Source organism: Vanacampus margaritifer, chromosome 1 (assembly GCF_051991255.1).
Source record: "Vanacampus margaritifer isolate UIUO_Vmar chromosome 1, RoL_Vmar_1.0, whole genome shotgun sequence".
In the NCBI taxonomy this organism is placed as follows: Eukaryota; Metazoa; Chordata; class Actinopteri; order Syngnathiformes; family Syngnathidae; genus Vanacampus; species Vanacampus margaritifer.
In genome coordinates this window covers 26023060-26048427 of record NC_135432.1, presented here as the reverse complement: position 1 = coordinate 26048427, position 25368 = coordinate 26023060, and the positions used below count along the sequence as shown (strand labels likewise).

General features: G+C 39.4%; 1 protein-coding gene across 1 annotated transcript in view; it reads left to right on the top strand.

Annotated features, from left to right (window-relative positions):
• The first annotated feature begins 1594 nt into the window (after nucleotides 1-1594).
• The window catches only part of cpne9 (copine family member IX), an 85465-nt gene continuing 61691 nt past the window's right edge, over nucleotides 1595-25368 (top strand). The window contains exons 1-2 of the mRNA XM_077543399.1: nucleotides 1595-1829; nucleotides 4530-4570. Coding sequence (XP_077399525.1) covers nucleotides 1753-1829; nucleotides 4530-4570 — 118 coding nt within the window. The 5' untranslated portion in view covers nucleotides 1595-1752. The remainder of the gene's footprint in view (nucleotides 1830-4529; nucleotides 4571-25368) is intronic.

Below are 25368 nucleotides of genomic sequence, written 5' to 3'. Positions count from 1 at the left end.
TAATTTTTAATTTGGCAAAACAGCTGTAAAATTAGCAGAGGAGCATAATACAGTTTATACAACACAATAACAGTAATAAGGACAACAGTAATTGCCCCTCAGATGTGGCTCAATAGAACAAAAAACATTTTGTTTAGGGAAAAAACACTTTCAGCTCATGTGTTGCAGTAAAACTATCTCCAAGTTTTGTTTATCATAACGTTCGTACCCCCATCAAGAGTTTGCCAGACTGTCATTCATTACAAAGCACTGAAATTGGTACCCTTTCTGGACACTGAATGCAACTAACTGGTTGGTATGGGCTGAAAGGTCTATGCCTGGCAAACTGGATGAATGATCACAGATCAGTTATTTTGGAAAATGGGGCTTATGGGTGGAAAAAATTGCACAGAGCTCATCAGTTATTTATGGATGGCCCAAAAAGTAGTGTTGCAACCCCAATGGTAGTTAGTCACTCAACATAACTGTTCCTTTTGTAACTGTACTTAGGTGTTTATTTTTCAGCTAAGTTCATCCATCCATGCATTTCCCAAACAGCTTATAATTTGTTTCTTATAAAAAAATAAAATCAAAACATATATCTGTACTTTCTACTCAAATAGGCTCATTACATTTTCAACATCTGCAGATGACAACAACATAATATAAAAAGTTGTACTGGTAATTAAAGAGCTGTAAATTAAGTCAACTGTGTATGAAATCATGTCATGCAGAAATGTGATCCAGGGAGCATTAATAGCAATGACACAACAGATTCAGAAAAGCAAGATATTCTCTGTCCATAACCTTACTTAAGAAATATGTTTGATGCTGTCAACTACAAATGATTAATGGTGATTGTGTTGTGTCTTGTGCCAGCCTTAATACCACCAGTTTCTTAAGGTTATATATTTTTTTAATCACTATACACAAGCAGGTAAATACAGTATATTGTTTCAGTTGTTATCAATAGCTAGTTTAAGTACTATTTGTTTTTCTGTTAGAAATACAAACATGTTGTCTTGAAAGCATAAAAGGCGAGCCAATGCTAGCTAGCTCTTGGTTTATAAAAAAGCAACAATTGACATGACATACTGTATGCAATGCAATTGTTTTCTTCTTTTCAGTATAAACCAGGGATGAGCAACTTAAACAACAATGGAGGGGCCCTAATTTTTTGTTAATGCTACGACAAAAATGCTATTAAAAAAAAAAAGACCAATGACCATTTTTTTTTTGTAATTAAACAAATGTACGGAAGAGAATCTTAACATATTTTAATGCCCAAATATAAAAGACCCACGGTCAATTACACTACAAAAGCTTTGGAGCTAACACACAGTCTTGGGATTGTGTTCTTGTGCGGTGTCTGTCATCTAGTGGTGAACACTGTTCTTACAGCTAAAAACTACTCCGCTTCAGTAAACATTTTATTTTTTCATAAATCAACTCCATGCTGACGCATCTCAATTACTACACAAAAGGGAGCACCGTGAATAAAGAAATAACTGTAAAGTTTAGTCGGTCATGTTCCCAACCTGCGCTCTCTCTCTCTCTCTCGCTCTCGCTCTCTCTCTCTCTCTCTCTCTCTCTCTTTCTCTCTCACTCCCGCGCGCGCTCCTTTCACGGTCCCTCCACAGGCTCTCAGGAAAAGACGAAGAAGGTTCTCCACCATGGACTTACAGCGGTAGTCATCAGCCAGTTGAGATGGTCAGATTTTTCTCTTTCTACTCGGATGGTGTTTAGCGTCGCTTCTCCTCCAGTGTGCGCATCATGGCAACCATCGGGGAATTCGACCCACTCAACACGAGAGTCCCCGCAACTAAAATAGAAGTTACCGTCTCGTGCCGGTAAGGTCAAACTCTTCCGCATCCACGTGCCCATGTTGTTAGCATTAACAGTGAACATATGTAAAACATAATTTGCCATTATCTACTAAAGTTTATTTCTGACTGTCTATCTATCTATCTATCTATCTATCTATCTATCTATCTATCTATCTATCTATCTATCTATCTATCTATCTATCTATCTAGCTATCTATCTATCTATCTATCTATCTATCTATCAATCTATCTATCTATCTATCTATCTATCTATCTATAATTGCAATTCATCAGTCTCCTATGGTACTCATTGAAATCTAGTGTTACAATAACAACATTAGGACTGACAAGCCTTTAGCAGACCCCTGTGTGCATACTGTAATTATTTTTATTTCCGCCACCCCCCATTCCCCCCATCCCCACCAAATCAGTGACCTTTTGATTCCCCTGCTCTCAGGGAAATGGTTGATCTGAGCAGCAGGTGCCTGCATTTGAGCTATTAAAGACATTCTATAAAGTCTATACTGCTCCAGCCATGACTTTGAAGATAAGCATTGATATTCACAGTCCTTCCTGATGTTATGATTCTTCCTATGGTTTTTTTGCATTAAGATGCATTTCGGCACAGAAAGGGAGACCCGCTGCCAGAAAATATCTTATCATGGCCATTATAAAAAAAAAATAATAATAAAAAAAAAAAACACAATGGAATTTCTCTTAGCATCCTGTTTAGTGCCATTCTGGCTCATCTGAATAAATGGTAGGTCACCTCATAGGCCGACTAAACCGAGCTGTAAAACCTCATCAGCCTTGTTGCACCCATCAGCCTAGCGTGTGCTAAATGTCTCTACAGTCCACTCCTGAATAATGAATAATGAATGGCTGGTGCTCCTGTGTAGTCCCTCCTGTGATCAGCCCTGCTTGCGATAGTGACACATCTCAGTGGACATAGGCTTTGAATTTTGGTTCAGTCCCATGAAACAAAAACGTTTGTTACAACCAACTTCAACTATGTCTTAAATGTAGCCTAAAAATGAACAGAATTCGGATGTTCATTCATAACAGTAAACTAATTGACCTCAGATTTCGCAAATATTTAAAAATAAATGAATAAATAAATAACATTCTCAAAGAAATAATAAAATGGAAAAACTTGTTCCAGGGTAAAACTTATCCATCCATTCAATTTCTACAGTGCTTGTCTTCATTAGGGTCACAGGTGAGCTGGTGCCATCCCAGACAATTTGACACCTTGAGCTGTTTGCTAGTCAAATGCTGTAAAACTGCTTTCTGCTATAATAGTCGTCTAAACTTTACGCCTACTGGAACCACGTCTACCTATTGGCATAAATAGTCTAACGCGGTTTTGATGAATTTGATCGGGCCACAGGAAGACAGATTCAGTTTCTGGTTACATTTAATTCAGAATGACGTGCATCGAACCCCCTGAAGCATTGTCAAAATTAATTAATCAAACTAATTATTAATATTAACATCTTTATTATATATTTTTTAAAAACCTCTGGCCGTGGCACAGCTATGCGGGCGGCTGGGGCGTCAACGCACGGACATCAATCATTGCTGTGGCAGGCGGTCTTCAAGTGTACACTTTACAGTGCAGATCCGCAATTGCCCTGGCCAACTTTATATTATCCACCCGTGGAGTTCTGATTGCAGCTCCTTATAAATGTACTTTGCACACTTTGACCTCCTGCATGGACTCGAGCAAATCAGTTCCATCTTCTGACATGTCAAGGACTTTGCCTCTCACAAACCAATTTTAAAGGGTATGAGAGAAGCCAGCTGTGTTCACACTCACAACGGCACAAAATGCACATTTTCAACTGCCCGCAGCTGCGTGTGTCTGTGAAAATACCAGAACCAGGTCTAGTTGCACCAGATTGCACTGGGCGCAAAAATAGAGCCCTCCATCTAACTTCAGTGACAAAGATCTAACTCAAGTTTGTTCAAGTCACATTTGAAAATTAGGAATGAATTATCGGAATATTAACACCATAAGGGCATCCGACTTTCTAAATTCCCATGTAATATGTTCACTGCGGTTCATATTATAGATACTATCAGAAACCAGAATGAGGAAGTCAGTCCAAGATTAAACTGATAAAAAGTGGAAAAGAACAAAACAAAAAAAAACCTACCCCATTATCTGGATTTGCGCCAAAATGCAATGCTTAATTAGCGGAGTGCCATTCTGCCTCAAAGCTAAGGACATGGTTACATTTTAAAGATGTTTACATACAAACGAGATAATTGATTCATACTTTGAAAGACATTCAAAGACAGTACTACTGGCGAAATAATCAATTAATTAACTGATTGTTTATTTTTCCATTGAAAGACATTCAAAGACAGTAATACTGTAGAAATAATCAATCAATTAACTGATTGTTTATTTTTCCAACAGTACACCAATGAGACTTTGTCAAATGGCAATTTCAGAGTCCCAAAACGTATAGCAAGCTGACTGGGTGCTGCGCCTAAGACACTGTAGCATGCAACCAACATGAATCAGACATTCTACAAAATAATTTGGGTTCTTGTTTTGAAAAAAATAATAATTTGTCTGATGTCTAAGATAGGTGTCTTGATAGAAAAAGTACAACTTGTATTATACAGAATACAATATGTTCTTTAAGCAATTGCAAGGCATGGAAAAGAATGTAATGGAAGAGATTTGTTTTCACTGCATTTAACCCCCCACAGGAATCTTCTGGATGTGGATACATTCTCCAAGTCTGATCCTGGTATGTATGATTTATTTCACACCTGACAAAAATAAGACTGGAGCATTGCATCACATCCATGCCAAAAAGGGCAATATATTAGTTTTATTCTTAAACTAGTAAACAAGCCAAAAAGGTCAGTGCTAATGGTGGTTCATCACACAGCCGATGCAGGGGACAATAAAACCTTACAGCAGAATTATAGAGTCAATGTTGAAGGAAGGTCAAGATACCGGCAGTGTGGAACCAAACGAAAGCGACAGGTCCAAAAAAAAAATCCCCCCCAAAAAAACAAAGGGCATATATATGAGTGTCATTGTTGGATAATATTGTGAAGAGTAAAACGCCTTGGTATGAAAGTGCATGTTCCCTGGATACCCTAATCAAAAATTCCATAAAAACATGCGGCCCTTCTTTCGTTAATTAAGACTCAAGGGAGCATGAGCAATTTTTGGTATTTCGGCTGCAGTATTGATGTTATGCAGTAAGCCCCTCATAATATGTCACCAATGTTTTAATTCACCTTTAGCCTTTTGTCATTTTTTTTCTCAGAAACGTTACAGCGATATGAGATGTGTTGCAGGGACTGCACTAAGCATGCAAAAATGATTGCTAGATGTTCTTGTCAAAGTGACAAGCTGACATAATATAGTCACCCTAAGATCCCATTAGTGTGTGGACATGTATACACAAGCGCATCGAAAGCCCAAGAATTGGAAGATACCTGAAATTATTGCCTGTGCATCATGACTCAATCAGGCCATTCATTGTGAGAAAATAGCACACCGTCCGTCCGTCCGTCTTCTTCCGCTTATCCGGGGTCGGGTCGCGGGGGCAGCAGCTTTAGCAGGGAAGCCCAGACTTCCCTCTCCCCAGCCACTTCAGCCAGCTCATCCGACGGGACCCCAAGGCGTTCCCAGGACAGCCGAGAGACATAGTCTCTCCAGCGTGTCCTGGGTCGTCCCCGGGGCCTCCTGCCGGTAGGACATGCCCGGAACACCTCCCCAGGGAGGCGTCCAGGAGGCATCCGAACCAGATGCCCGAGCCACCTCAACTGGTTCCTCTCAACGTGGAGGAGCAGCGACTCGACGCTGAGTCCCTCTCGGATTACCGAGCTTCTCACCCTATCTCTAAGGGAGAGCCCGGCTACCCTGCGGAGGAAACTCATTTCGGCCGCTTGTATCCGGGATCTTGTTCTTTCGGTCACGACCCACAGCTCGTGACCATAGGTGAGGGTAGGAACGTAGATCGACCGGTAAATCGAGAGCTTTGCCTTTCGGCTCAGCTCCTTCTTCACCACAACGGACCGATACAGCGTCCGCATCACTGCAGACGCTGCACCGATCCGCCTGTCGATCTCCCGCTCTAACCTACCCTCACTCGTGAACAAGACCCCAAGATACTTGAACTCCTCCACTTGGGGCAGGACCTCCTCCCCGACCCGGAGAGGGCACTCCACCCTTTTCCGACTGAGGACCATGGTCTCGGATTTGGAGGTGCTGATCCTCATCCCAACCGCTTCACACTCGGCTGCGAACCGCTCCAGTGAGAGCTGGAGGTCACGGCTTGAAGAAGCCAACAGCACCACATCATCTGCAAAAAGCAGAGATGCAATGCTGAGGCCACCAAACCGGACCCCCTCAACGCCTCGGCTACGCCTAGAAATTCTGTCCATAAAAGTTATGAACAGAATCGGTGACAAAGGGCAACCTTGGCGGAGTCCAACCCTCACCGGAAACAAATTCGACTTACTGCCGGCAATGCGGACCAGACTCTGACATCGGTCGTACAGCACACATGAAGCCCAAAATAGAGCATTATATATATATATATATCCCCTAGGCGTTATTGTGACCATTTTTTGGCTTTTTGTTGGTTCTGACCAAGCCATTTCAAAATAAAATACTGCCCACGGGTTAAATACTGTATATATATAAACTTTCAGACTAGATGCGCATAAATTTGGCATTGCAATTTCTTGTCTTCTCAGAAATGACTTTAATATCAAGTTCACTAAATGAACCTTAGGTTATTGCAATTATCCATTGTGCGCATGTATGAAAGTATACATATTCAGTGCAGGCAAGTCTTGGTAAGACCTGTGAATAGTTATTTTGTGTGACATCATTAGTCCAGGAAACAATTTGCAAAAGAGCAATGCTGAGCAGATACGTTGAAAATGTGATTAAGTAGTTTTCAAGGCATGATGTTTAGCAAAGTTGGTACAAGCAATAACTGAACACGTTAACGTAAGTACAAAAGTAACATTAGAAGGTCTCAGCTGGTCCACAAATATTATAGATTACTAAAATAGATTACCCATGGTTGCCATGACAATGATGCAATTTATTGACCATTCTCCTTATAACAAGAATATGTGCCATAGAGCTTAGAACTGATGATTTTAGACCAAAATTCCCTCTTCTGTAGCCACTGTACGTCTGTGTTCGCACAGTATAATGATATTCCCATTTTGCTGCTGGGATAGCATCAGTTTGAAGGTTTGGGCTTACGATAAAGGATAAGAGGGTGAATAAATGTACTGGGAATGACACCAAGTGTATCCAGTGATATCACGCTTGCTCTCTGGTTTGTTTATCGTTTACCCAGACGCCGCAAATATTTTGTGAGTACCTGGAGAATTGTAATTTTGAAAGTGCAGAGTGTTCACACTAGCCAAAACAAGATATATTTCTCAGGGTCAGCAATCTAGTCTTCAAGTCATTGTGAAGTCCTGAAGCTATTGTTGTGTTCTTGCTTCCATTTTTACAATCTCACCCGCACCCACTTCATGTTGGCCTGATTTAATCGGACAGTTAAATAATGATAAGGTCAGCTTTTAGAAGGCACTGACAAACGTGCTTTTTATCTTTTACATTGTAGGATGAATGAGAGATGTCCATTTAAACAAATCCTGGTGCATGTCTACCTTTTGTTAATGCTCCTACTAGACACATTATAAAGCAAAAATAAGCACAAAATTGTCTTATTTTAAATGAGATGGGAGACAGTATGAAGGATCAGAGTGACTATCAAAGTTTTGTTTCATCGACTCTGTGTCCAATATAAGTAAACAAAAATGGTCTGTGAACATAATCAAAGTGACAAGGCCATTGAAAGAGCCCAGAATAGTGTTTTATTTGGAACCCAAAGTGGGCTCATTTGTTCTCTCAAAAAAGGACCAAAGGGCCTTTCAAAGAAAATTACATGGGCGCGCATCATTGCTGCATCTGGTAGTTTTAACTGCAGTGTTACCGAATTTGGATTATAATATAATACATTAAAGTTTTGCCTTTACGGTTAAAACATGCGTGGAACTTTGTTCAACAGCAATGTCAGAGTTACTGTCAGGACAGAGCATTTAGTTCTAAATAAAGTGTACACATTTCATCTGACTCTTTACTCTCTGCTTACAATGCTCAAGTAATAACCCCAATCAGCCACTTGGTGATGGAAGACTGAGTGGGCTCTTCAACCAATTAATAACAATAAAAAGGTCAATAATCTACCAGACTACTACTTTTAGATCATATCAGTTGAATTGGTCAGTCTGGCCAAACAAACTACAACAAAGGGGAAAACAAAGTAATGCTAAATAAATAAATTAAAAGTGCTAGAGTGAAAACAACCTAAGGATTATCATTTTACAAAATGATAGAAAAGTAACTCCCTAGTTTAAAAATATCGATACCTTCTTAAAATAATCGCCTTTGTCATTTTTTTTCAGATTTTTCAGGAAACACCAAAAATGATTGATTACTTATGAGGTGGTTGGAAATTTTAATATCCTAGAAACATCTTTCCTTGCAGGAGCGTGTCCACCTTACAGCATGTTACGAAGTTTGTTAATCTGTTATTCATTTTGCGTTGTGCCATGAATGCCAAAATGTAATTTAGCATGCTAAAAAATCTAATCTGACTCGTTATTTGTGCTTAGGAGAATGTTGGAAGATTTTATTTTAATTTGTGAGTTTCCTGGGAGACGTGGTCAGTATGAAAGGCTGTCCAGGTGTCCTTAATTTGACCTGACCTTTTCGTGTGGGTGGTGGTGGAGAGGTGCAATGTTGTTGGTTAAGCAATTCTGAACCAAACAAGTGGGCAGCTCTAGATGCTGGTCGTGAATTCTATTGCCCCTTACCAAATCTCAAACAACAGCTCATGCTAAAAGCATTCCTTTCATTTCCTTTTCTTGTAAAAAATTCACACATGAAATACTCAAAGGACACATTTGAGAAATGTGAATCCTATTTCATTTTTCAACTTAAAGACTAGATGACTGCTGATTTCACCTACAGCATAACCGTCCCTTCCCTTTTTAAAGAAGCAATCAAAGTTGGCTTGTATGAAAAATTGCTCCTAAATCACAAAATGTTCACCGCTTTCATGGAAATGCAATAACAGCGGGGCCCCAACATGGGTGGTCCTATTGAATAATCATTGCTGCAGTCTGTGTCAGATTTGAACCGACGATGATAGAATGATCAGATTCTTGTTTCTTTGAAAAAGGTGAAAAACACCACAGTTGATGTGGTACATCATAACAGTAAGATCACCTTAGAAGTGAGACATGCTTTTTTCTCTCTTTTTATAATAGTGCCAACAGATCCTTATTGGATGATAGCTTCCACATAATTCCATTCCTCTTTTATGACCATAGTCAACCACTCTATTTACCTTCATAAGCACACTCTGCATCGGTCTCATCTGGTGGCTATTTGGCAGGAATTATGCATAAGACTAAAATGCCATGACACTAATATGAGCGCAATTTAGGTGACAGGATAGACGTAATTAACAGAGTGGGCACCATACAGGAGAGAGGAGATTGACGGGATGTAAATGGTTTAATTAAATCACACAGCCATAATCAGGGATACAAGTAATCCCTGTAGACCGCTGATTGTGTAAAATGCTAAATATAGGGTTACATTTTTCTGCTCATTCATATCATTCAGAGCTAATCAGCGTCAATTAGTAACTGGGTCAGTGAGATACTAAGTCTGAAACTACTGCCTCATCATCTGACTCATAACCCTTGACAACGTTGAAATCCATGGTGACAAAAATATATTTCTTACTTTAAATTTTTTCAGGTGCACAATATACATGCCACATACAGTAAACTGACATACTTTTAATTTGCACAACCAGGTGGAATCATATGAGTGTTTTAGGGAATTATTAATTATCAGGGAATGTTATAAGGAATTTTAGAAACAAGCAAGGTGACAAAGAAAAATCAATCGTGCCTGATTTTCATAATTTCCTCATTTAACCTAGCACTGTGTTTTGCAAGATCCAAATACACTGTATGCCCTTAATATGTCTGCACCACAGCTGCTTTTTAAAGATATACAGTAATGGGGGAAAAAATTACAGTAATGGGATAAAAAATTCAAGGTGTAGAAGGATAGACTAAATAATTAGAGTTGGCTACAAAATTTGAATTGCACATAATTCAGTTCGTCACCATAGTTGTTTGTGAATTGCATTTCTGCTCAGCTCTGCTCTTTGAGATTGGTTAATCTTTTTTTTTTTTTGTAATAACCTTTCCAAGAAGATCTTATTTCATTTTTATTTTTTCCCATCAATTTTTATCAATCAAGAAGTAGCACCTCCATATTTTCCTGATTTTAATAACAACTTCTACTGTACACTTTTCTTGCTTGCCATTTTAAAGATATTCCCTTCCACTGTGAATTTCCTTGTTAATTTGCGATACCTTGATAAACTGAAATAGTCTTTTTTCTAGGCACCTTGTTATTCTGTTAAGCATTTCAAGTACTTTGGTAAGGTTATTCCAATTCCAAGAACTCACTGATCCAGACCTCAACTCAATTAGCATATCTCCTCTAGATCAGTGTAAGATGCAGAATCAAATGCAACACCAAAAGTCTGAGGAGTGTTTTCTAAACTTAACGTGCAATTCTCAAGATTTTTGAGACATTCAAGTGAATGATGTGCCACCTACTTAACAGGGGGAAGCGATAATAACACACTCGACCGTACCTCTGTACAGGAGCTCAGGAGGGTGGCTGACTCATACGCACACACGGGCAAAGGGGACGGAACATCAGAGTCAGGATTCAAAGGCTTCCACACTTTGATGGCTCTCCATATGAGATGATACTTTATGATACCCATAATCCAGCCACAGAAAGTCGCTCTTATTTCGATGCAGGGTTGAATCACTATTTTGTCTCTCCCAAGGCAGTCAGATGCTAGCATTGTGAGGCAGATGGAATCGCGAGAATGCGCGCTACAATTTCACAAAGCCATCTTGCCAAGCCTCAAGCCACATACTATTGTGGTGGGCACAAAATAGTGAGTGCCAGATGGTTTACTTGTCATGAAAGTGACAGCAAATAGGGTGACCAAACGTCCCATTTTGCCCATACATGCCTACTTTTTTTTTTTTTACATCCTTTCCGGGCATCCCTAGGGATTTAGTAGGCTAGCATTTTGCATAGCTCACTTCCCAAGCATTCAAATAACGTCCTGAGCTGGATCAGCACAGAGCTTTAACTCACTGATTGCGCTCTGCAGAGGTGTGAACTCAAGTTATGTGACTTGTGACTCGAGTCGGACTCGAGTCATGAATTTGACGATTTTAGACTCGATTTGACAGTGGGTAAAACCTGTCCTATAGGACTCCTTAACCCCCGGGGATTAATCTGTCCTAGGACGTTTTAACCCTCTAGTTAAAGTGTCGGGAGGGTTAATCTGTCCTGTTACACCAGGCCAAGTGTCCTCTTTTTCGCAAATCAAAATATGGACACCATAAGTGAAGAGCAGTAGTTTTATCAGAATTGGAAAACATGACTCATAACTCATAACATAACTCTTTTCCCAGCTGTCTTTAGCATGAGGCACTTGCTGCTCATCAAGCTAGCAATGTGGTCGACGCCTTTATTTGATTATTGAAGTCACTGTGGTACATTCAGGTGAATGCTGAACTTGTCACCTAGCCAAAATACCACCTATCCGTCCCTTTTAGGTAAGGCTAGGTAAATACTTTGATATTGAAGGAGTCTAGAAATGAGCACATGGACCATTGAAAATGTAGTGATTGCCATCTACTCACTTTGTAGTCTATACTGGGTTGAAATCAAGAGATGAGATACTGTCTCCCAAAGTCTCTCTTGAAAAGCAGTGAACTTTGAGGCCCATTCAAGACAGCACGAGTCAAGTCATAGTTTTCTCAGCCCAAATGAGTGACACAATTTATTCATAGTTGAGTCGCAATTCATTGAGCTAAACTGTGCTATAATACAGCAGAAGATATTTAGCACTTCGTTTTTGAATAAGTGAATCCTTGAATCTGAATGCATTGGCAAATGGACAGTTTTTTTTAAAGCCATTTTGAGCAATGATGTTTCGCAGAACAAAATGTCAAGATGGCAAAGAAAGTCTGCAAAGTACCTCTCTCCTTATCTAATTTATTGATGACTTAGAGTTTGTCCTTGGAGATGTTACAGCGCGTTGCCTGGTCATCGTGTAAATTAAATTAGAGTTTGTGCTTCTCCGCCACCAAATTACTTGATGCCTGCATGTGTTTGCCCACACATGGAGGAGTAACTGTGTGATCAATGTTCGTTTCTCCATCTGCAGGCAAGATCAAGGAAACTTGCCAGTGAAGAGTGATGTTTTTTTTTTCTTGGATGACTTTAGACAGTAAGACATATATCAATAAATGGAAGCACGGGATGTTGGAGGAAGCAATCACCTCTTCAATTTCAGGGCTGGTACGGTTTATAAATTTACCCTTCAAGTTGTCCAACATACCCAAGACTTTTTTTCCCCCTCGCTATTTCTGTTCTTCTGTCCTTTCAAACTATCTGTAGTCTCATCTAAATGGTAATTATTGTTAGTTTCCTTTGAAATTTATATTGCAAGCAAATTAAATTGCTTTGTTGTTTCCCTTTGGCAGAACCTGGCCCAGAGATTTTTCTGTGTGCAGAACAAAGGTCATCGCTGTAGTTGGCTCATATTCAAGTTTTGTGAGTTCCTAACAGTACATGCTTGAAATGTAATCATGGACTAAAAATGTTATCTTTCATCGATTTTGTAGAAGTGAGAAGATAGGTTCATTCAGAAGTGTGTCATTTAGAACCTTACTGGGTAGTAAGGGTTTCTTTCAACGACTTTTATGGTACTCTACTAGCAAATGACGATTCTATTCTATTGTATTCTATTCTCTATTCACCTACAGTATATAATATTGCCATTACAGTATATGGCATAAATTCTCATTGTCTCTGACCATCTATTTTTTAACTATTGTTTGCTAGTGTGCTAGGTGTTCATTGTTTGATATACATAAATTTGATTATTTTGTTTATTTTGAGCTAATATGTGGGATAAAGCGTGAGAATCACATTTTTGATAGAGGAGGCAATTTCATACACTATCTTAAGGTAATTTATTTTAGTTCCAAGTCTCTTTTTTACTCAGGGGGTTTGAAGCCACGTCGGCATTGCAAATGAGAATGTTTTCTCACCTCACCTTACCTAGTTACATAAAGGTTAAAATATGAAATTAAAATAAAATAAATCAGAGTTTCAATAACTCAGTCGTAGATATTTTCTTATTTTGGTGGCGATCTGTGCAATATTTTTTGAAAGGGTACTTGGCTCTTGGAGATAATATCTATGACTTTTCACATTATGCATTATTAAAATTCTTACTATACGTTCAAATCAATTATGCAGCCATGCTGCATATGTAAGGGTTAAGCCACTGGGACTGGCTCACGGCTACTTGGTTCTTTGCTGTCTTTGTAAAGAAGAAAGTACAATAGTTAGCCAAACATTTGAAAGAATGTTTGGATTAGTCAAATAACCGATAATGTATAATTTGTTACTAGTCATTTTGTTAGTGTTCAACAACAAATTCAGTTGCAGTTTAACGTTTGCGTTGATATTACAGTAGTCTTACGGTATTAAATGAGCACCTTTAGGAATTTTTAACACTAGACTACAGTTTGCCTGCAGCTGTTGAATGTAACTAAGTGATGATTACATGTAAAATTGGAGGAAAAAGTGGTTAGTTACTATTTTCATTAGATTTATAAAAATGATAGCTATCTCATGCAAAAATAAAGAAGTCATCTGACTGTTCATTTATTTATCTTCATTCAAATGCCTCAAAAGACAGCTGACTTATTATGTTTTAGTCTCCGCTGTATATGTATAATCAATAATACATCTGAATAACATGAATAAGAAGAGCCATAGCGAGTAGTATCGGTATTCAAATAAACCACAAATGCATTTCAGATCCTTTTTTGCAAGGGCATATGAAGCCATTTTCTATTCATGAAGGCTTGTTGAAATGTATGCTGTCAGTCAGTGTTTTAAAGAAGATGCCCTCATTTTTTCTTGCTGGTAGTAAGACACCAGTGTTGACCTGTCTAACACGGTCATATTTAGTCCCATCTTGTTGAGGTTTTTACATATTCCAGGCATGCATGACCTCAACTACTTTGTCGCTGCCCTTGAGGAGTCACACAAGGCTTTGTGTGTTTCCCCAAGCCTGTGAAGTCTTCTCCGTTTGAAACCGCAGTACCTCGATGAAGCGATTGAGTTAAAGGAAAAGCAAATGTCTGTTATTTTCTTCAGAGATAATGCTATATGAGATAGTCTTTTGAAACCAGATGAGGCTGAGTATACTCTCAACTAAACTGTGCTCAACATAAAGGAGTACAGCCTTTTTAGTAAACCTTTTATCCATTGATCAGTGAGATCAATGTTTAAACTTTTGACGATGATTAGGCTCACCTGTGAATGTTTTCATCTAAAAATGAACGCTGATGCATCTTCTTAGATGTTTACCCAATTTTTTTAAAACACGATTGAGCAATTGTTTGTTCGACAAATTAAACGTTTGCATGGACACATTGCCAGAACTCATTTGAGAGCAATGGCCCATATTAGCGGGAGTATTTTAATGCATAGTATGCCGCATAAATGAATCTCAAGGTTGTGTAAAATAAATAAATAAATAGATAGATAGATAAATAAATGAATGAATGAATGAATAAATAAATCGATGAATAAATGAATAAATACATATTTGCTGGAGTGCACCGTATTCATTTATGTTAAGCACTTTGTTCTCTGTTCCTTGATCGAGCTCTTCGTATCAGGTTTTGAATCCCTTTGGGTCAAAGTCTGCAAAATATTAATGTTAATTATTGCAGCTTTGCAGGTAACCCACAGTTACAATGTCCATTGATGACTACAGTTCAATGGTGGTATTGTGTAACTGTAGTGGTGAACAAACGTTTCCGATCAGTTATACCACAAAAAAAGTCAAGAGGGTTGTTGTTAGTGAATACCTGGAGTCACTGTCCTTAAAAACCAAGCCCAATGTCATGTTCATATGACATTAATAATAAAATAGCCTTCTAACCATTTGAAAAACATATCCAGATTGAAGGGTTTCGAGTTCCAAGGAGACCAGGAGAACCTCATTCATGCTTTTATTTTCTCAACAATTTCTGACTGGAATCTCCCAAAAGAGCATAAAACAGCTGCCTCTCATTCAGAACGCTATAGCTTAGTTTCTGACAACAAAGCAATCTCAGCATTTTACTTCAACTTTTTCCCAAGTCTTTTTAACATCACTGGTTCCCAGTCAGCTATGGAACAGACTTTAAAGTTCTACTAGGTTTAGGTGCTGAATACATGAAATAAAGGGGAAGTCAACCCCCAAATTTTCTTTTCTATATATGTTCTATGCGCTCCCCCTGGTCTAAACAAAACATTCTGATGAAAATTGTGTTTGTGGAATATAAATGAAGCAGCCCATTTTCATCCATCTCACTGCTGTCGCCTGAAAATGACATCACAGTTGCTCAGGGATCAGGTAATGATCAATCACAGCTCACCTGTTCTAAATTTGGTCAAACTGCAATTTGTCGTTACTGGAGCCTTGAGCAACAACGTCATTTTCAGTCGACAGCAAGTGGCAAAATGGCCGTCCCCTGACATGGATAAAAAACGGGTGGATTTTGCTGTTTAATTCATGTTCATGTTCTACAAATACCGTGATCAGACTCGTGGGGCTGCGTACACGTATAGAACATACGACAGTAAAGATATATTTTTGGGTTGAAGAAATGCTCATGAATATAAATCCAGTAGGCTGTGAGATTTGCAGACTCTGTTCAATTAGAGAGTTCAAACAAACCATGGTAAAGCAGCAAGCATATGCTACACACAAACTGAATGAGGTCCCAACCGAAATGAAGTCAGCCCCAACTGCGAGCATTTTTAAATCCAGGTTAAAACCTTTTCTTTTTCATGCTTGTGATTGAGCTCTTTTAAAGCATTATAAATCATTTTAGCCGGTTATTTTCACAAAAGGTTTTTTCTCTCTGTTGTTTTTAAATGTTCTTTGCTCTTTGTTGTTATGTTGTACTTTTAATCATGTACACTGCAGTAAATAACATTGAGTTACCTTGCGTATGAAATGCGCTATAAAAATAAATCGGCCTTCTATTTCTAAAAGTGACGCTGCTACCCCTAAAAAAAAAAAAGGCTCATTTCTAGTTCAGTCATGATCTACCCGTACAGATGTGTTATTGTCCTGCCACTTCGAGGAACCCAATGTGAATTGATGATGGCTGGCTGTTATGAAGTGTGCTGCTGCCATCTATTGGTGGGGGTCTGAAACACACAATTTTACAAATTGGTCAAGTGTCAGCTCGTATTAAAAAAAAAAAACGTACACGTTAACACACTCGTATGTCAAGGCAAGACCGTAATCCGTTTCAGGGGCAAATTGTTGCTGCATCAAAAAAATAAATACAATCTTGTTCACACCTCTTTTCAAGCAACTCTAATTGTGCTAATTGGAAAAGCTGAAAGAAGTCATTTCCAGCCAAAGGGGCAACGGTTTGAAAGGTGATTTCTCCTGACATCCTCTGCTGTGCCACTGCTTGACTATGTTGCACTGCATATACACGAGACCTTAATGTGATTTGTGCTTTCACCCAACTTGAGTCTTTTGGGCCCCGTCTTGTAGTATATTGTCAGGAGTCGTATTTAGAAGTAGGCCTTGGAGTGCTGGCAATGAATAGCCTTGTGATTTGGGTGCTCTGAGGCTGACCAGATGGGCACTTTCCTCTCTCAGTCACTTTCCATAAAAGAGGTAATCAGTCAGGTTCTTTGGCTGACACTCCATTGGATTAGTGTGATGTCGCCGCCGTGCTTTGGTGCTGTTACTCTGCAACCTTGGGGAGATACGAAGGTCCCCTGACTTTGATTACAGGCAAAATGCTTTTGGTCGCTTGGACATCATTACTTCACATGTTGGAGAAGAGATGGAATCAGGATGCAATTTAAGGGTTGAATCTCCTGAGTATGTTCTTTGCTTCCAATGTCTTCTTCCTCTTGTTCATTCATGATACTTTAACAAAACTCATTGGAAACAAAAATATGGCTAACAATCTAACAAAGGAAGGATTATCGCCAAAGATGCATTACTCTAAAGGCTCTCTGCCTTCTGCTCTTTCTCCGTTATCTCCCCTCAGTTAATTGCTCATTAGGAGAGAAAATGTGGTTTTAATCGTGTGCTGGTTCAAAACTGTCTGAAGTTCATTCCAGCTAATGAATTTCAGAGAAACATGCAGTGGCTGATTGTTCCCATCGAGAAACAAAAAGCAACACTTGACCGATTATTAAAACGTCCAATTAGAGCCTCTAGTGAGTGTTGTTTGTATGCTTAGGCAAGCACATTTGTGTTTTGTGTTTAATGTTATCATGACAAAGTGAAAAATTTGTGGGTTTATAATTTGCTTGCTGCTGAATTATTGCTTATTTATGCAGTTGTGCTCAATGCAGCTCAGAAACAAAAGCTCTGGTGTGTAAGGAAACCATACTTTAATACTTTCTATATTTACAGTATACAGGGTGGGTGTATTCATACAATAAACAGGTATTATGATGGTCAATTCCAAGTCGGATGTGTCTTTATATGAATACCAGAGGGATTAAAAACATACAAACAATGAAAAACAAAATGAAATATTTTGTTAATTGCTTGCTAAATGTTTTGAAATGTTTAGTCCTCAAATGCCTTTTTTGTTGTTTTTTAATTGAAAATGTGGACTTGATAGTTGATTTATTGTGTTAGAACTACTTAGGGTTAGCCAGTAGATAGTAGGGGTAGGAATCTTTGAATATCTCACGATTGGATTTGATTCCGATTTTTGGGTCTGCGATTTGATTCAGAATCGATTTTTGATTAACTATTTGACTGCCAAGCATTTTCAGAAAAGAGAACATGTGGGTGCCAGCTGATTTAAGCATTTTGACTGATCTTTCAAGTTCCACAGAAAATGTTGTGTTTAGACTATGGAAACACAGATACTACCAAATGAAAGATTGAACTCTCATCTTTCATCGGAAAAAAAAAGTTTGTTTCTACTTTATTCAGTTTTTCAGTAATCAACAATAGAAAATAGGTTAGTTTCACCTAAATGCTCTGTTTTGGACCAAAATGCGGAGAAATAAAGCTTTTTATGAAACGATGTTATTTCATGCACTCTGTTGAATTTGACACCTTTTTTTTCCATGAATGATGCCACAAACACCTAAACAGTGCTTTACTTCTGTAAAACACTACCACCAACAATAAAAAATGTGTTTTTTTATAGCAAAATACATTTATTTACATTCAACAGTGTAACAATTTGACAAAACAATTTGGCAAACTATTTACAAATGTGTGCAACTGTGGTACTATTTACAATTGTGTGGATGTTTCAACTACACAGTTTTTCTTTTTCTGTGGTATATTGTGTAACACTCCCCTGCGTGCAAGGGGACACAACAGGATTTGCGCCACAGATTAGTTTCACTGCGATTGCCCCTTCGCGTGCAGACCCTACACTTTCTTGCCGGCCTTTTTTTCCAGGGAGTAGCAGGTATATACTGCAGTGTGTGTTTGGCCATGTTGTCATCAAGTCTACTCTCAGGATCATGATACGGTGACGTTACGGTGGTGTTACGTCTGGCTTCCTCATGTCCTTCAGTTCCTATACCTGGTGGCAAGAGATGTTCTGATCCATCTTATCCACTCCATTCATTGTGGCATCGTAGTCCAGAACCAGTGTCTTCTCCGTGATCAGACTGTACCCACTCCTCCGATGAATATGCATTGGACTCGGGTTACTCGTCATCGTCCGATTGAACGTCCGCCTGTGAAGAAGTGCTCGGTTGTGCACCACGCTTTCCGGCTTTAGCATCGCTAGCCGGTGAGGCTTTACGACGGGATCGAAGCCGCCGCGTCAACGCTTCCAACTTCGGCGTCAACCTCGGAGTCACCATCATCATCATCAATGTGCTCTTTAGCATTGGTCGATGCTTTTCGTCTTTGAAAAAAATGCTCAAGCGTGAGCTGCTTGCAACCGGTCGCCATGTTCTCTTCCCTTCCCCAGCCATTGTCCCCTCATTTGGATTTTACTAAACGTTTTTAAACGTTTTTGGCGGTCAAAGAGTTAAGATCGATTTTTTATTCAAAAGTATTTGATTGACAATGATTTTTTGCTTCAATCTATAGATGTGCAAGGAATTGTAATGATCTACTCCAGTCTGACTTGCTAATGCTAATTAGCCCGCTACTCGCGGCACTTTTATCACTCAAAAGAAAAAAACACTGAAAAAAATACTTTTATTGGAATAACTTGATCGTGACTTTTTCCTTCTACTCTCTAATGTGGCTACAATTTAACAGTGGACCGCATGGATCCACTCTGCCCCTCAGTGGCCAGACCGGGTACAACATGAACAGCGCTCCAAATAAAGGCACACACAGACAAAGGCAAGACAGTATAAAATAATTGAAATAAAATGGGGACATTTTTTTTTTTTTTTTTGTATGTGTGTTTGTGCGTGTGTGTATGCGTGCGTGTGTGTGTGCGTGCGTGCGTGCGTGAAAAAGAAACAAAAATAAGAATTCCCATACCGTTCACCTAAACCGAACACTTCAAAATCCAGCCAGAGTCGTGGGGCCGCCAGGAGACCCGAAGAGGGACCAAAGAAAAGAAAGAAAAGCGAAGCCCAGCACCGACCAGACACCACCCACCGGGCCACTAACCTTCACCAACCCCAGAGACATCTAAACTCCAACAAATCAGGGAAACCTCAAGGGCCCAAAGGAGAAACTGAGGAAAGGTAGAAAGGACAGACGAAGCAGAGTGAGATCCACAGACACTAGCCTCCACCGAATCAATGACCTGAGGGAGAAACAAATTGTGTCTGAGTCTCGATAGATGCTGGTGTGGTGGATCTAGCATGCATGAAAATCTCCACCAAAGAGGGGAGCCGTCGACCCCCGCCAGGACAGAGCAAGCGCAACACCTCAGGGCCCCCCAGGCCGCGGCCGCGCCAAAGGACGACCCCCGGGCCCCGCAGGGGCCACCGGCCGGAGAGCAAACCCCGGAGCCGGAGCGCCCCCCACCCCAACGCGGCCCGCGCCCCCAACCCAACGCAGCAGGACGGGGCACTGCAGGCCCACCAGGCACCCCACCGGCCCACAACCCCCGCTCCCCCACGACCCCCCACCCCTGCCACCCACCCCAACCCAGCCCCAACCGCCCCCAGGTCCCCAAATCCCCAGACACCCTCCCCACCCCAGCACCCCCCACCCCGGCACTACCACCACCACCCCCCCACCAACCAAGTCGCCCCCGCCCCCACCCCCACCAACCGACAGCCCCCCAGACCCCGACTCCAGACCCCGGGGACACACCGCACCCAGGCATCTGCGCCGAAGAGGGGGCCGGGCAGCGGAGCGGAGAGGGCACCCGCGCCCACCCCACCACGCGGAGGGACGGAACACCAGGGGCAGAAGGGGAGATGGGGGCACCGGAGGACGCGCGGCATCCCCGAACCCCAGGCCCAGCGGGGAGAGGCCCCGGTCGTCACCCCAACGATCTAAGTGAAAAACTAACCCTGTTACTAAGTTCGCCAGCTCGCCGACTGGCGAACTCTACCCCTAAACCGTGAGTGTGACCCCACCCAGTGTATATACATAAGTGTGTGTGTGTGGTGCATTAAAATTGGGGGCAGGTGAACCGGAGCAGAGGGAAATGATATCCCCCCCTGCTCCGATCCACCCGCCCCTCAGGCATGTCAATGAGCGTATGTGGTGCATTAAAAGAAATTAATGGGGGGGAGATAAAGGTATCCTATAGTCCAAGATAGCGGAAAGTTTTTCTAAGACTTTAGTCCAGAAATACATAACCGGAGTGCATAACCATAAAGCATGAAAATAAGTGTCTGTAGTGTTTTGTAAACACTGGAGACAAATGTCGGAGTTGGAGAGCCCCATTTTCTTCATCATATATTGAGTAATGTATGTTCTATGGATAATTTTGTATTGGATAAGTTGTAAATTTGTGTGTTTTGTCATTTTAAATGCATCTTCACAAACTTGAATCCAAAAGTTAGATTCCGGAGCTATAGACAAGTCTGTCTCCCATTTTAAGATGGGTAAAGACATTTTATCCGTATATGAAAGTAACTTATATATTTTTGAAAGTTTTTTTGTTGTTGTCGGAGAAAGCTTGGTAATATCTTTAGCTAAGCCAGGCGGTTGGAGCGTACCCTGAAGTGTTGGAATTTGTTTCTTTATCATATTTTTAACTTGCAGATAATGTAAAAAATTTCCGTTTGTTATTTTGTATTTTTGGAGCAAAGATGTATATGATATAAACATATTATCTGAGAAGAGATGGTGGAGATGTGTGATTCCTTTCTGCTCCCACACACCTAAATAAAACGTTTGGTTGTTAATTCGAAAGTCAGGGTTATGCCATAGGGGAGAAAGCCCACAGGGCTCCATTTGGGCTTTTGTAATTTCTAATGCCTTCCACCAAGCAGTCAGGGTGGCGGAAATCATTGGGTTTTTAAAACAATTATGTCGCTTAATCGATGTTGTAATAAAGAGTAAATCTAGAAGTCTGAGGTTATTACAATCCTTCTGTTCTAGTTCCAGCCAACAGTTAGTATCTCTGTTGGGTTGTGCCCATAGAACGATATATTGTAGCTGGTTAGCTACGTATATAGTAGTACATAAAATTTGGTGCCTCTAGACCACCTTTGGATTTACTTTTCTGAAGAGTAGATAGACTAATCTTTGCTTCTTTTTTTTTTCCAGTAAAATTTTGTAATTTTTGAGTCCAACAACTGGAACCATTTAGCCGTAGGTTTAAATGGAATCATTGAGAAAAAATAGTTTATTTTAGGTAAAACTTTCATTTTAACGGTGGCTATTCGTCCTATTAAAGAAATAGGAAGATTATTCCAGCGTTCCAAGTCACTATGAATGTTATCCAGAAGTGGAGAAAAGTTTAAATGAATTAAATCAGTTAATTTAGGTGAGATTTTTATGCCTAAGTATTTTAAGTTACCTATAGGAAATGAGTAGTGTGGGTCCTGGCTTGCAGGGTTCCATGAATTTTCTGTAATAGGTAGAAGTGTTGATTTTGTCCAGTTAATAGAATAATCTGACAACTGTGAGAATTTAGTTATTAAATTAAATACTTCCCCTAACGAAATCGCCGGGTTTTCTAAATAAAGTAAAATATCATCGGCATATAGATTAATTTTATGTTCTGTTACCCCAGAGTGAATTCCTTGAATCCTTCTTTCCTGGCGTATGGCTATTGCAAGTGGCTCGATAAATATTGCAAATAATAAAGGGGATAGTGGGCATCCCTGTCTTGTGCCTCTCTGTAAAATAAAGCTCTTAGATATAATCCCGTTAGTAGTAACTGTAGCTTTGGGAGAATCATATAATACTGACACCCAGTGGATAAATGATTTCCCAAAGCCAAATTTATTTAAAACAGCAAAGAGGAAGGACCAGTTAACTTTGTCAAAAGCTTTTTCTGCATCCAACGATATAATAACTGCCTTCTTATCATGCCGCTGTGACATGCTAATAAGGTTAAAGAGCCTCCTAATATTATTAGTAGAGTGACGATCTTTAATAAAGCCTGTTTGGTCGCTATGAATAATTGTCGAGATTACTGTTTCTAGTCTAGATGTGAAAGCCTTAGTAATGATTTTGATATCAGTGTTAATTAGTGAAATCGGACGGTAACTTGATGGAAGGGTGGGGTCTTTTTCTGGCTTTAATAAAAGTTTAATTGCTGCTGTATTCATGTGTGGACGTATGTAACCATTAGTTTTAATTTCTGTTACTACTCTTAAGAATAGCGGAGCAAGCATTAACCAGTAGTGCTTAAAAAATATAGCCGGATAACCATCTGGGCCAGGTGCCTTGCCATTAGGCATACTATCTAGAGCACTGTACAACTCGTTTATAGTAAGTGGCGCTTCTAACATATCTTTATATTCAGTAGTTAACTGAGGCATATTTAAGCTACTGAGGAATACCTCAATATGCTCAGGGTTAGGTTTGTTAGTTTCTGAGTATAGGTTGCGATAATAGTTATAAAAAAATTTGATTAATTTCTTCTGGTGATTGTGTACATTCACCAGTTGTCCCTTTAATAGCCGTTATAAGAGATTTTTCCCGATTGCGTTGAAGTTGGTTTGCAAGAAATTTACCTGATTTGTTATTATATTCAAAGTTGTTGTATCTCAATTGTTGTATTATAAACTCTGTCTTTTTAGTTAGCATATCGTCTAACTGTATTTTTGTATTTTGTAAGTCAGTCCATATTTGGTCATTTGGGTTTATTGCGTACTCATCCGTCAGTTGTTTAATTTTATCTTCCAAGTCATTTTCAAATTTTTGATCCTGTTTCTTTTTATAAGATGAATATGATATAATTTTACCTCTAATTACTGCTTTCCCAGCTTCCCAGAGAAGAGATGGCGATAGGCCTGGAGAGTCATTTATTTCCAAAAAGTCTGCCCACTCTTTCCTTATAATTTTATCAAACTCTGCATCGTTTAGCAGTGAGATGTTAAAACGCCATGTTGGTGGTGGTTTAAAGGTATAATCAACTTGTAGGGAAAGTGAGACTGGTGCATGGTCGCTAATAATAATAGGATGTATTTTTGTAACAGTTTTATCAGCAATAGAGTTATTTGTAAGAAAATAATCAATTCTTGAAAAAGACTGGTGTACAGCGGAAAATAAGGTAAATTCCTTCTTATTTGGGTTTTTAAGTCTCCAGCTGTCGACGAGGCCAAAATCATCCATATATTCCCCTATTACTTTAGTAGATTGTAATCGCCTTATACATGTTGTGTTATTAGAACGGTCTATTAATGGATTTAAGACGGTGTTAAAGTCTCCTCCAATAATAATAGTAGAGTTCGCTGCTAAATCAAACAGCTGAGAGAAAAATTAATGGAGAAAGGCCGTATCATCATTATTAGGGGCATATAAATTGCCAAATGTATATATTTTATTAAATATAGTTACCTGAATAATAATGTATCGGCCCTCTGGGTCTGTTATTATATTATTTAGAGTAAAGAGTAAATTCTTATGTATGAGTATACAGACTCCTCTTTGTCTGCTGTTATAAGGGGCAGAGTATGCTTGGCTAAAATTCTTATCAATAAGTCATTTTTCTTCAGATTTTTGTAGGTGGGTTTCTTGCAGGAGGCAAATATCTGCTTTTAATTTTAAGAGATGGTCTAAAGTTTTTATTCTTTTTGCCTGTGAGCGAGCGCCACAAACATTCCAGGAAACCAGAACTAATTTATGCATACAAACAATATAGGCTCAGTCCTGTGTAAATATCTGCATAGGCCATTTGTCAATACTGGCATGTTATAGGATAGAATCAAAGTAGTTAGGTGATTTATATAATTTGTGTAAAATATAAGGAAATGTGTAAGTAAATATAACAGTGAAAAAACGGGTAGGGATGTGAAAGTGAAGGAAGTTAGTGGGGATTTAAACAACATTATAATACACCAGTAACTGGTAACCCAAGCGAGATTATTATTATTATTTTTTTTAAATCTACTTTTAGATATAGTTATGTATTATTATTATATTTATAATATAGCGTAAACATAATGAGTATTCATATTTTAGGTTTTATAACCACATATACATTATATGTATATGTATACATCTAATAATCAAACAAAGTTTAGTTCCATCGATGCTAATTAGAACAGCCAGGGAGTGGAGTTGGGGTTCCGGAATAGTTGGCCATCGATGTATAGTTTATCAACGACCATCATAGTCCATTTACCCTCCTGCCTATTTTGTTTCATTATAGGAAACAGTACCTTTCGCCGCTCATTAATCTCTCTAGGAAATTGGTCATTCATTCCAAATGAGGTCCCTTTAAGCTCCCGTCCTTTACTTTTAACAAATACTTTCTGTTTAAAATGCTCAAATTTGGCGATAATAGGACGGGGTCTGTTGCCCCTACGGGCTCCAAGCCGATGTACCCGGTGAAAGGAGATGTTATTTACCGTCTCCTGAGGAATTTTTAACGATGTCGTCATAATTTTTTTTATCTCAACCTCTGGATTGTCAGAGGTGTTCTCGGATATACCTAAGAATATTCAATTATCCTGCATGCTACGGGATTGAACATCCAGAATAGTTTCTTTTAGCATTTTATTTTCCTTTTTAATGGTTTCTAACTCGGCTGAAACAGTCACGAGTGTAGCGTGTATCTCGGCATTGTTGCGTTGGAGATCATTTATTTGTTGGCTGAGGAATTCCATACTTACCTTAAATCCTTTCACCTCCTCGCAGATTAGGGAGAGGACCTCTAATTTTTTATTTATGGACTCCAGCATACTGACCGAGACCTCCGTAGTGGTTAGGTCGTCCGTGTCCGTCGCTGAGTCATTCTTTCT